Source organism: Rhincodon typus, chromosome 24, assembly GCF_021869965.1.
Source record: "Rhincodon typus isolate 14 chromosome 24, sRhiTyp1.1, whole genome shotgun sequence".
Lineage (NCBI taxonomy): Eukaryota > Metazoa > Chordata > Chondrichthyes > Orectolobiformes > Rhincodontidae > Rhincodon > Rhincodon typus.
This window is the reverse complement of record NC_063355.1, coordinates 14387957-14400598: the sequence shown is the minus strand read 5'-3', so window position 1 is coordinate 14400598 and position 12642 is coordinate 14387957. Positions and strand designations below refer to the sequence as shown.

Below are 12642 nucleotides of genomic sequence, written 5' to 3'. Positions count from 1 at the left end.
AGGGAGAATGTGCAAACTCCACACAGATAGTCACCCGAGGATGAAATCGAACCCAGGTCCCTGGCGCTGTGAGGCAGCAGTGCTAACCACTGAGCCACTGTGCTGCCCCCTGAACCACTGTGTCGCCCCTGATTGTTGACAGGATAACCATGGGGATCTCACAGCTTGGAAACACATGTCCAGACACTTGAATTAAGAGCAGGAGTATGCCATTTGGGCCCTCAAGCCTGCCTTGCTATTTGATTAGGTCATGGCTGATCTGACCGTGGCCTGGATTCTATTTTTTTTATCTGCCTTCAATAACCTTTCACTGCTGCGAATCAAGAATCAACCTACTTAGCCTGAAAAATACAGCTTTCCATGCTGTCTGTGTAAAAAGAATTGAACAAACTAACGACTCTTTCCATCTTAAATGAGAAACCCCTTCTTTTCAAACTGTATCTCTTAGCACTAATCTCTTCCACTAAAGGAGAGATCATTTAAGTATCCACCCTGTCAAACCCTCTCCGAATCTTATATGTTTCAATAAGATCACTTCTCATCCTTCACAATTCCAGTGGATATAAGGCTAACCTTTCCTACAAACATAATGTTTTCAACTCAGGTATCATTCAAGTGAACCTTCTCTGAATTGAATATGCAATCATATATTCTTCCTTAAGTAAAGAGACCAAAACTTGTACTGGTACCCCAAACATAATCTCATTAATGCCCTGGATAAATGTAACAAAATATCTCTACTTGTATATTTGATTCCCTTTGCAATAGCTGCCATCATTCCATTTGCCTTCCTAATTACCTCCCGTACCTTCATATCACCTTTTTGTGATTCATGTATTGGACACCCAGGTCCCTCTCTACTGCAGAATGCTACAGTCTCTCCATTTAAATAGCATACTGCTTTTCTATTCTATGTACCAAAGTGGACAGGTTCATGCTTTTCCACAGTTTTCTTCATCTGTCAAACATTTGGCCTTAACCTTTGCAAATCCCTGCACTAGGATGGCACAGTGGCTCAGTGGTTAGCACTGCTGCCTTACAGCCCCAGGGAGCCAGGTTCAATTCCACCGTCGGGCTAGTGTCTGTGTGGAGTTTGCACATTCTTCCCGCATATGCATGGGTTTCCTCCACGTCCTCAGATTTCCTCCCACTGTCCAAAGATGTGCAGGCTGGGTGGATTGGCCATGGAAAATTACCCATAGTGTTGAGGGATGTGTAGATTAGGTGGTTATGGGGAACGGGTCTGGGTGGGATGCTCTGAGGATCAGTGTGGACTTGTTGTGCTGAAGGGCCTGTGTCCACACTGTATGAATTCTATGATTCACTCTCGTCATGTCCCCTTCGCAACCTATTCTTCTATCTTTATGTCATCAGCAAATTTCACAACCGTTTATTCAATCCCTTCATTCAAGTCATTAGTAGAGATTGTAAATAGCTCAGGTCAGGGCCCTCTTGTGACACAGTAGTAAGTTTCCCTACCCCTGGACTCAGAGACCTGTGTTCAAGTCCCACCTGCTCCAAAGGTGTGTCATAACATCTCTGAACAGCTGATTAGAAAAATAGCCTACATAAGAAAATAAATACATGATCTCTGTAGCACTTAATTAATTAATTACAGCTTGCCAACCCAATTATTTATCGCAATTCTGCTTCTGTTAACTAATTAACTTTCTATCCAGGCTATTATGGTATCACCAGTGCCATGAACGTTCATGTTCTGTAGTAATCTTTGATGTGATACCTTAGCTAATGTCTTTTAGAATTCCAAATACACCATATTTACACATGTTCATTTAATTATGTTATTTGTTACTTCTTCAAGGAACACTAATAAATTAGTCAAACACAATATCTCTTTCAAAAAACCATATTGACTCTGTCTGACTACGTCGTTCTTAATAATAGCATTTTCCATATGATAGATGTGCTAAATGGCTTGTAATTTCCCATTTTCTGTCTCCCTGCCTTGAACGGAGAATTTGTATTGTTTCCTTTCCAATCTGATGAGCTTTTCCAGAAGTTTTGGAAAATTAACACCTATCCATCCATTATCTGAACCGTGACAACTTTTAAGATTATAAAATGCAGGTCATCAAGTCCAGGGAATCTGTCAGATTTTTATTCAGATATTTTTCTCAGTATCCTTTCCTGGTGATTGTAATTTTAAGTTTCTCCCTCCTTTTTAACTTTTGATTTACACATGTCTAGGATATTATTTGCACCTTCTACAATGAAGTAAGCCCCAAAGGTACTGAGTAGGATGTACAGAAGTGAAAGAAATCCTGGCCCCATGAACCTAACATTTAAAATTGGCCCTCATGCTTCCGACTTTCAGTTTGAGTGGATGGGATGGATTGGTAGTCAGGCTGGGTGACCCAGGAAGAGCCTAAAAGCTGCCAGTTCCTGAGGTGACTGAGTGGGAGGCTTACCTTGCAGCTTTAGCAGTGTGGTAAAATTTTAAAACTATATGTTGAAACATAAAACATTCCTCCTGCTCGCTACCCCCCACCCCTATGCCCTGTCCATGCCACCTTCTTACCACTCTGCCCATCACCGTGGCCCCATGCTCCCTGTACCACACTATTCTCATCTGCCCATCCCCATAGTCTCTCATACTGCCTGTGCCACACTATATCCATTCTCACATGTTCCACAGCTCCTCATACTTCCCGTGCCACTTATGCCTGTAATCATTGCTATGGCTATATAGTCCCTATGCCAACTCAAGTGTTCCCACCCACCACCCTGTACCTTTCACTCTCCATGGTAATTCGCTATGTCTCTTTTGATAATATCACTATTGGAAAAACTCTTATTGAAAACAAGAAAAGTCAATGCATGGAAATTGCTTTAACTAATCACTTACATAAACATTTCACTTAAGCACTTAACCCTTAAATGCTTAAAATTTTATGTCAAAAAACATTTCCATTTGATAAGCAGTTAGAACTCTGATTCAAAATGCTCACTTGATAGGCACCCTTCTGTGAAAACGATAGTTCGGGAAATCAGTCATGCAGCACGAATCCTACGTGAACAGGCACTCTGAAATACCCAGTACCAATTTCTTTTAACTCCACTCTTTTCTTTGGACAGCTCTTTCATATTGTTGGCAGTCATAATGGGTTAATGTACCTTTTATGTTCAAGCATGTCTTTTCACAGACCTAAAGGGTGCTTTACCTCGACCAATCGTATCTTGCCTATCCCAAAGGGTGTGTTGCTTCCACCAAAAGTGCCCCAGATCCGAAGAGATACTTTACCTCTACAAAGAAGAGAAATAGAAAACATGCCTCTGACCCTCTTCCCTAACTCTCACTCCAAAATACCTTCACACACTTCCTATATTTCGGCCTAACACATCGTACCCATCATCATAGTGCCTCACATTCCCGTGCCACCTGTGTCCTTCTACCTCATTCCATGGCCCCTCATACTCTATGCCAACTTAGCATTTAATTTCTACCCACTACCATTCCCTGTTGCCTAGTTTGCCAACTCATTGAGTATCCACAAGTACCCATGCACATAGCAGAAGCAAATATAGTTTTATTATTTGAAGTTCTAAATTGTAGATTGCACAATATTGAGAAAATTACTCATTCGGTAAAACAAAACATTTTTTGATAGTTCTTGACAGGTCTTCATTTTTTGACACTTCTAGGCACTCCTTGACAAGTTGGCACACCTTACAGGTTGACAGTTCTTGACAGATGGACAATTCCTAGGGGTTTATGCACTCTTTATACACAATCTTCTCACAGTTAACATTCCCCAAAGATGCCCTGAGGTCACATCTACAATACATTAGCTTTCTAAAGGGGGCACCCTGACTGTCCAAACAGACCTTCTCTTACTTGGTCTAATCTCCACCTTCCAGGTGTCAGATAGCCGGGAATCCAAAATCCAATTCGGTGGATACACTCAATCATTTAAATGGCCAGTTATCCCCAGCAACTGGATATGCATGATCTATGAACTACCCCCTACTCCTTCCCCCGTAAAAATGAGAAATGCCGGGATCAGGGACTCCTGATTTCCTGCACCAATTTTTGTACAACAGAGAGGATCTCTGACATAGCAAATGTCAGGGCCAAAACATCTGTTCAGCTGAACCAATGATAGCTTCATTTCAAGACCTTGAAGAAAGTGCAGAGGAGATGTACCAAAATTCTACCAAATTTCAGGATATTCAGTAAGGTGGAGACACTAAGAGAAACTAGGATTGCTCCTTTGAGACCCAAAGGCGGTTAAAGGGAGAATTGATGGAGTTGACCAAGATGATGAGGAATTTTGACAAGGTAGATGGAGTATAGGGTTTAGAGTGATATGGGCCAAATGGGACTAGATTAATTTAGGATATCTGGTCAGCATGCACGAGTTGGACTGAAGGGTATGTTTCTGAGCTGTACAGCTCTATGATTCTGTGACTATTTAAAAAATTTATCCTTGACAGTTGAATGGGCATCTTTGAGCAGTGTTATGTATAAAGAAGTGGCCAGCTTGCTGTCAAAATTGATGCTTATAAAATCTTGCCTAGCATACTGTCAATGAGAAAGATTCATCACAGACACAGTCCAAAAGCTTGAATTAAAGTACACAGTCTTCTTATATTTAAATTGCAAAAGGTTTAGGCGAAGGTGCTGGAATGACATAATAACAAATTAAAACTGAAGGGTTACTGTACGGTGCAGGTACAGTTTCCCTTTGAGCACAAACAGGAAATTTCTGTCAAAACAAGCTGGTTATATTGCTAAAATGAATTTGTATCATCACAAATGTAAAATTACTACAAACCAATGCAATAGGGCAGCATAACAGAACCCAAATGTGCCAAGAAAAATAATCCTTTTTGCAATTGAGAGTGGAAACTTGTGCAGTTTTAGTAATGTAATGAAAATTGGTTTATCAAGTAAAATAAGCATTTTAGTAAGGCTTTCCTGCCTGTAACCGTGTAAATTGGAGAATTAGGGATTCATGAATATATTGATGACCCTATGAAGTAAGCTGTGATGTAACTTTCACCTCAGTAATTATGTGTTAGTACACTGCTAGGCAGTTGGATCCTGTATGGTGCACTGCTGTGTAGCCTTAACACCATGTCCAGACTGTTAGTAAACGTTGCTTAAAAGTAACCAAGGAGTCTGGCCTAAACTTATATGAACATCCAAAGAACCCATATTAAAACAAATTGATCAAAAATCATTGAAAATGATTTATCAAAATGACACTTGAATCATTTAGTAGTTTCAATTGACCCATGGTGGACGGGCTGCCTGATGCAACCACATGGTAAATGTACAGGCAGATAGATGACGGATAGATGCCTCATCAGATTTATCGATGGCCCCTGCCTTTAGGAGAGTGTAAATCCAGTCTGTGAACTGAAGAGAGGAACTGCACCAGTCTCCAAGTAGCACAGGATTAATATTTGAGCAGAATGCAGTGATTGACAGATAGTTATTTTGAATGATGTCTGTAAAACTAATGCCCACCTCTATCAGTGGTCCAATTTGCAGGGGTGATGGATGGGGCAACTCTCCAGTTTTCTCCATTCTGGTAGGGACTTGTGGTACCACTGCATGCTATCAAAGCAAGGTCTTTTTCTCTTTATCTGCAGGATCATATACCTGTCCCTTATCAGCCGGATTCCAGCAGTAATCCTTCATCAACAACGTCGTCAACGCCGTCCTCTCCAGCGCCGCCTCTACCTCCCAACGCGACACCTCCTTCACCCCTTCACCCGTCACCACAGTGCACCCGGCAACAGAAACAATTCAACCTGTCAGGTACACCACTTCAGTTCAATTGAAATGTGTTGAAAGTAATGGGTTCTCTATTTCTGAGCTCACTGTACTGCTGGGGAGCTATTGTAAGATGGAAAATCGAGAACAGAATGTCCTGTAGTTCCCCATTTTGTCTCCCCGTGATTTCTTGATGGGTCAAGGGTCCCCTTTGGCTGTCCATACATGCAAAATCAACCCCGATGTATTTAATTTAAATTCAAAATGGAAAATGATAGAGGTATACAATTGATTAACGTTGACAATGGAAACTTTCACCCAGTTCAGGTAAGGAAATTCCATTAGGAATGTCAGCTTATCTTTCTTCATGGTTTTCTTTTTCTTCGTACATTTAAAGAGGGGCAACTTTTTCATGCAGAGAGTGATTGGTATGTGGAATGAACTGCCAGAGGAACTGGTGGATGCAGGTACAGTTACAACATTTAAAAGACATTTGGATAAGTACATGACTAGGAACAAATCCTTCACACCCAACGGATTATAGTTTGGGATTATAGTTCAAAACTAACAAGAGATCGTTTTGGAACAATTCACTCCAGATGACAAGGGTCAAACTTGTGGAAAGGGCAGCAAAGCCAATTCTGCAGCTCACCATGGGATAGTTAATAGGGGGGGCGATGGCCTAGTGGTATTATTGCCTAGACTATTCACCCAGAAACTCAGTTAATGATCCGGAGACTGGGGTTCAAATCCCACCATGCTGTAAGAAAATCTGTGTACCTGAAGCTGACTTTTCAGATTGGGACCTTTCTTCGGACATGGTCCCGACCCAAAACATCAGCTTTCCTTCTCCTCTGATGCTGCCTGGCCTGCTGTGTTCCTCCAGCTCCACACTGTGTTATCTCTGACTCCAGCATCAGCAGTTCTTACTGTCTCTCTATGCAGGGAAGAGGATGCCTCAAGTGTTGTTAGACTGCTTATAAGAATTTGCAAAAGGCCTAATATCTGCACGTGGTGTAGATAAAAGACATTTTTTTGTCTTTAACCAATGTGTAGGCATGCATTCTACTCCCCATAGAAGTGCAAATGATGACGGTATTTTCCAGTTCATTCAGAATTGCTGTGGGAACATGCACTTTTTACATCCATGATGATGTCTGGAGCTATGAATTTGCAATGGGGAATATATTGTAACTGTGCTGGGGAATATATTGTAACTGCTGTGTTTTAGTGTGACCTTGTAAATGTAAGCAATGATTAGTATATATAATTAATTACAAATGTGTGAAATCCCTGACAATCCAGCAGAGAGGAAGTACATCAAGGGGTATATAAACATTCAGTTGGCTTCTGCCAATTGAGTGGCACATAACTAGATACTGGGAACTCATTGAGGGTTATATCTATTAGATATTTTCTAATCAACCTGTTGAGAGGTGTTATTACACACCTCTGGATGAGATGGAACTCAAACTCAGAACTGTTCATTAAAAGGTTAAGTTTTTAAAAATGATCTGATGTCTGATAGACCTGTGAAACTCTCCATTGAAGTTGGTTCTTAATAGCCCAATTCAACTTAGACATGGGATTAATGTTAAAATAAATGCTCATGCCTGTCCATGGCAATAGTCTCCTAGCCTGTCTTGTGATTTGGCATTCTTTCCTACAGTAAATTATTGCTCAGAAGCTCTTCTGACAGCTGGTGTTCTTCCAAATTTTTGACAACTCTCCCTTAAATTGAATTTTGCATTGCCAACCTTCTGAAGAGCAGAGGCTGTTTGAAACAAACCGTGCTTGCTTTGTTTAAATACTCGTTACTTTCAACCATCAACCTCCGATCTATTTCCTCTGGCACCACGCATTCCACTGATTGACAATTTTTGATCTGTGTGCATAATAACTTCAAAGACATGCTGTTAGGCTCTTGAAGCACCTGGTCACTGGTTTGGTTAGACTATACAGTTACCTCAGTGGATGAGTTAAAGTTCAATTGAAGCTCCGATCGATGTGGCAAAGAAAATAGCTCCTTTCAAGGAGATCATGACTTTTAAAATAAATCAAATACCACTGATTTCAAACTGGCCATTTTCTTCAAGTTCCTCTGTTCAATTATATGTTGTTATTTTTGTTAGCCATCAATTGGGATAATATCTACAAATTCACCAGTTTTTCTTTTAAGTGTCAAGACCCATTTCTGTTCAAAATTACACTTCAACATTTTCTGTGTTTGGCGGTTAATAACCATTGTAGGTTGTCTTACTAATCCACGGAAAGCTGCTGTTACTATCAACCGCAAAACAAATGCCTATGATTAGCGAGGGCACAAACCATTTCTATGGTAACAGGGGACAGGGCATCCATGAGATCAGAGATTGCACAAAAGCCAGCAGGTTTGACAGCAAATTCTTTGCACAACAAAATCTTGAAATGATAGTAATTTACAATTTAATCCTTTGGGAAATGGCAGTTTTTTAAGTACAATCAACATCCACCTTAAATGGATTTTAGAATTGCGCTTTTCTTCTAAATCAGGTATACTCACTAACATTCGGTTGAGGACAATCACAAGCAGTGACTTGCTTGAGAGCCACAGTCACACAAGCCCACCACAAGGTAACTCCATTTCTAACAATTGTATCTGGTCTATATTTACATACTTAAAAGTAAATAGTTTACCACCCAATTTTCTGTTGTGTCACTGAGGTTCTCCATCTCATATTTTGAATTATTGTTTAACCTGAAGGATGAGAGTTTTATGTGTCATTTATTTAAAAACTGTGATAACCTTGTACAGTATAAACTGTTCATTATGACAAGCATAATGGGAAATGCAGTGACAGTCAAGTTGGAAAATTGAGTCACATCTGCCCTTACACAGTAAGAGCAAGGAGAGAAGTGTATCCTTGATGATGTATTATTAAAGGCTACTCAATCCTGATATCATTGAGAAAATAGAATTTAGAGAAAGTGAGAAATATCATAAACTGAAGAATGTCAAGGTAAGAATATTCACAAAAAGAATCAAAATATGTTGATGAAATTTAGTCTTATTTTGTTGATCTGTGATTGCATATTTAGGTAGATTTTTATGAATTTATGCTCCTGACATGTATTTTGTACTGGGCATTCAGTGAATGATAAACTCTAAGTACAACCATGGCCTACTGGTATAATCACTCGACCATTAATCCAAAATTCCAGTTCTGGGGTCCCAGCTTCAAATCCTGCCATGGCTGATGGTGGAATTTGAGTTCAATAAAAATCTGGAATTAAGAATTGAAGGCTGACCATGAACTGATTGCCAGGAAAAACCTATCTGGTTCAATAAGGTCCTTTAGGGAAGGAAATTACTGTTCTAATCTGGTTTGGCTTACGTATGACTTCTGACCTACAGCAATGTTTTTGACTCTTAATTGTCCTCTGGGTAGTTATGGATGGTCAGTAAATATTGGCCTGGTTAGTGATGTCCATGTCCTGTAAATGAATTTTAAAAGGTAATACCCAAGAATTATCAATGTGCTTTTTCTGGCAGGTTTGGGATGATGAGTTCAAGGTTCTGTAACATGTCAAAAAGTGCTGTGCATAGCTGAGCCTTGATAGCATTGCATTTGGTCCTCTTGGAAATTGGCTTGTAAGGAGAATGGCATAAACTCCCACATCCTTTTCGATCTAATAACTTGATGGCCTAGAATTTTCCCCGTCTCCTTGACCTGACACAACCTGTCTATCATCTCTCCCACCTATCCGCCCCACTCATCCCACTGACCAATCTCCACCACTCCCTATCTGCATTCACCTATCACCATCCCACCTACCTTCCCCAGCCCCATCCCTCCTCTGTATTTATTTCCCAGCTCCCTTCCCCTTCCCCATTTGTGAAGAAGGGTCCCAACCCGAAACATCAACTTTCCTGCTCCTCTGATGCTGCCTGGCCTGCTGTGTTCCTCCAGCTCCACACTGCGTTGTCTCTAGAATTTTCACCAGTTTGTTTTGGTGTTTTTTGTCAAAGTAATTCAGAAAATAAAAGTGGAGCCAACATGAAAGACAGTGTCAATTTTAAGCACAATTCAGGTTTCTATGATCATTTTTAAAAATTGTGCTTGTAGCTGGTTCCACCTACAAAAGTGACCATACCCTCGGCCCCCATACTGAATTAATCATCGTAGTGAGTTACATATTTTTAATTTGGTAAGAAACTGGATGTACAGCAAGGTAAATGGCTAGTTATACTGTTTGATGCAATTTTCAGTTATTCAAAGTTGTGTTACTCACAGGGAATGGACACTTGGATTAAAAATGCTTTTTATGTCAATTCCATTTTCAGCTACATTGATAAAGCTGTTTCATTTTCAATTCAGATATTTCAAGGAATACTTCAAGTAATTAAAAAAAACTTCAAAAAACTATCACCTAAAACTGTTCTGATTCATGGAAGATTTTGTGTTAGGTGATACAAAATATAATAGAACAAAAATTCAACTAAAAAATGAAGCACTTCTTAAAACGAGTGTGAATTTGAGCACAGTTTGCACTTAAATCTAAAACAGGGCTATGTCTCTGATTCAACATTGGGTAGGCTAGTTGCTCTTGCCTGATAATCATTGGTGATGTGAAGAATTACACGGTATTATGATCCTAACTTTACTGATGTTAAGACTGGATAAATCAGGTCCAAAACTGAAGTTTGGATTGATAGATCATATTTTGTTTCTTTTCATTTTAACAAGATGGATTTGAACTGAGAAACAAGTGTATCTTACTGCAGATTTTGTTTTATCAATAAAAAAGGTTTATTACACAAAGAAATGAAAATTAAAATGGAATAAACCAGGCTCTTGACAAAAAAAACCCCACAAATTTTAAAGCCAAAATACAATTAATCCCATTAATCCCAAAGCAGTAGATTTTTTGGTACTCACACCAGGTAGAATTCCCTTCTCTTTCACAGTTATAGGGCTTAATTTAACTGTGGCTTCAATTCTCTATAATGAGAACCTGATAGCTTATACTTTTGCAGCTTCAAATAATTTCTTTAAGATTATAACCAAACATTTCTGGTATGGAACTTTTAAACTAAACTGCTTATACAGAGGCAATCTATACTTAATAGTTCTAAACGATCTCCCTTTCTCAGAAACAAATGTTTGTTGCATCCATCTTCAGGAAGGGCTACTGCAGAACAGCCAAACTGAAACCCAAAAGCTTCTTTTTTCCAATTATTGATGGTTCCCTTAATCAAAAGAAAAAAACAAAACAACCGCTGAACTACTGAAAGCCTATGCACAATTCTTTGCTTTGTTTACTCGTAAATTGTCCCAGTGAAAACAAACTCCGTTACATGCCAGGAACTCCCTCTCCTATAGGGTCTTTTACTTAAAATCACCATAGCTGCAGAAATACTTACAAGCTAATCATTAAACCACTTCAGACACACAGACCAAAACAACAGATCAAATCCAAAATCTAAAATAAACGATATTAAAACAAATATAAATCACACCTTGCATCACAAAGATCATTGTCTTAACTTCATTAATATGGTCATTAGTTACAGTATGTTGTAATTGTAGGCTAAGAAGTCCTGAAAGGCTATGTACTGCTATATCTGTTTCAGTTGAAAGCAGTGGATTTGTGCTGTGACTTATTTCTTTTTAGCTGATGTACTGCACTGCTCAACAGGAGAGTGCACAGAATTGTTATGACTGCAGCATTTCCAAACTTAATGAATCATTAGGAGCCTCAGTGTCACAATAGAAAACCAAGCAAATACGTTTTGTGGAAGCAGCTGGAAATCATGGTCTATGGAGGAAGCAGTGCCTTAGGAAGGAAAAGAGTTGAGAATAGTGAGATAACGAGTTCATATGTGACCAGACAGTGCTTGAAGCACTGGAACTACTTCTGGGGCAAGAGGGATCTGTTCCACAGAGGGTAGACATTTAAGGGGAGGGAAGGAATGGTACAGAGATGTTATACGGTGGAAATTTTTTTAGGAGGGAAGAGAAGAAGTATGGTTTAACACACAACCCACCATTCACGCTCCCACTACTGGGAGCTATACCATTCAAATGAACCAAGAATGATGTCAGCCATGGCTCCAATTCACCAATTGGCAATCACAGATCAGACTGTGGTCACTTTGCCCAATGGCATGTGAAAGTCATGGTCTCCCTTAGCCATTTAACTGCTGCAACCCATCAGCCACCTCAGAGGAAGAGGATGAAATAACTCCACGGAAGCCAGTATCCTGTCACCGAGTAACCCTTAATTTACACATGAACAGTCGTTGACTTTAGTATAGTGTCAGCTTTCAGAGTGCAGTATCTCTGACAGTCCCCTTTTTATCTGTTAACCAGGGCTCCCTGATTGGACCAGGTTAACAGCCTCAATCAGGGAACTCATATTCTGTAAAGTCCACTAGGCTGACCTCATTACAGTCACTACAGAGGAAGAAGGGGAGGAGGCAGGAGTAAGGTTACATGAACCTCTTGCAACTGGACAAGAGAGCAAGAGAGCAGTCTCCCGACGTTCTTCTTCAATTGAATCAAACATCCCCACATCATCTTTGACCAATCATGCCCACTGTCACATCCGTTTCAGATGCTCCATCACATCCTGCAAGATCAGTTTGTAAAGAACACCAACAAAAACCTTCAGAAAATATTTTAATGCAATAGCAGATGAAGTTATGGAAACAGCAAACAACTATTCACTCTTGTGCATTCCCTTGGTGTCTGCCTTGTGGGTGCACTTCCATGAGCTAGTATTCTTTGATCATGCTACTGCTGAGAGCCTGGAGGTCCCTTTGGGGACTAAGATTGGCATCCACCGTAAGAATCTGAGCCTGCAGTTCAGGCGAAGTCCGCTGTGCTGCCGTGGAAGTTGAGATATCGGATGCCAAA

At 40.0% G+C, this 12642-nt stretch overlaps 1 protein-coding gene across 1 annotated transcript in view; it reads left to right on the top strand.

Annotated features, from left to right (window-relative positions):
• The window catches only part of ksr2 (kinase suppressor of ras 2), a 302030-nt gene that overhangs the window by 198081 nt on the left and 91307 nt on the right, over window positions 1-12642 (top strand). The window contains exons 10-11 of the mRNA XM_020528680.2: window positions 5620-5788; window positions 8276-8356. Of these exons, the coding sequence (XP_020384269.1) occupies window positions 5620-5788; window positions 8276-8356 (250 nt within the window). The remainder of the gene's footprint in view (window positions 1-5619; window positions 5789-8275; window positions 8357-12642) is intronic.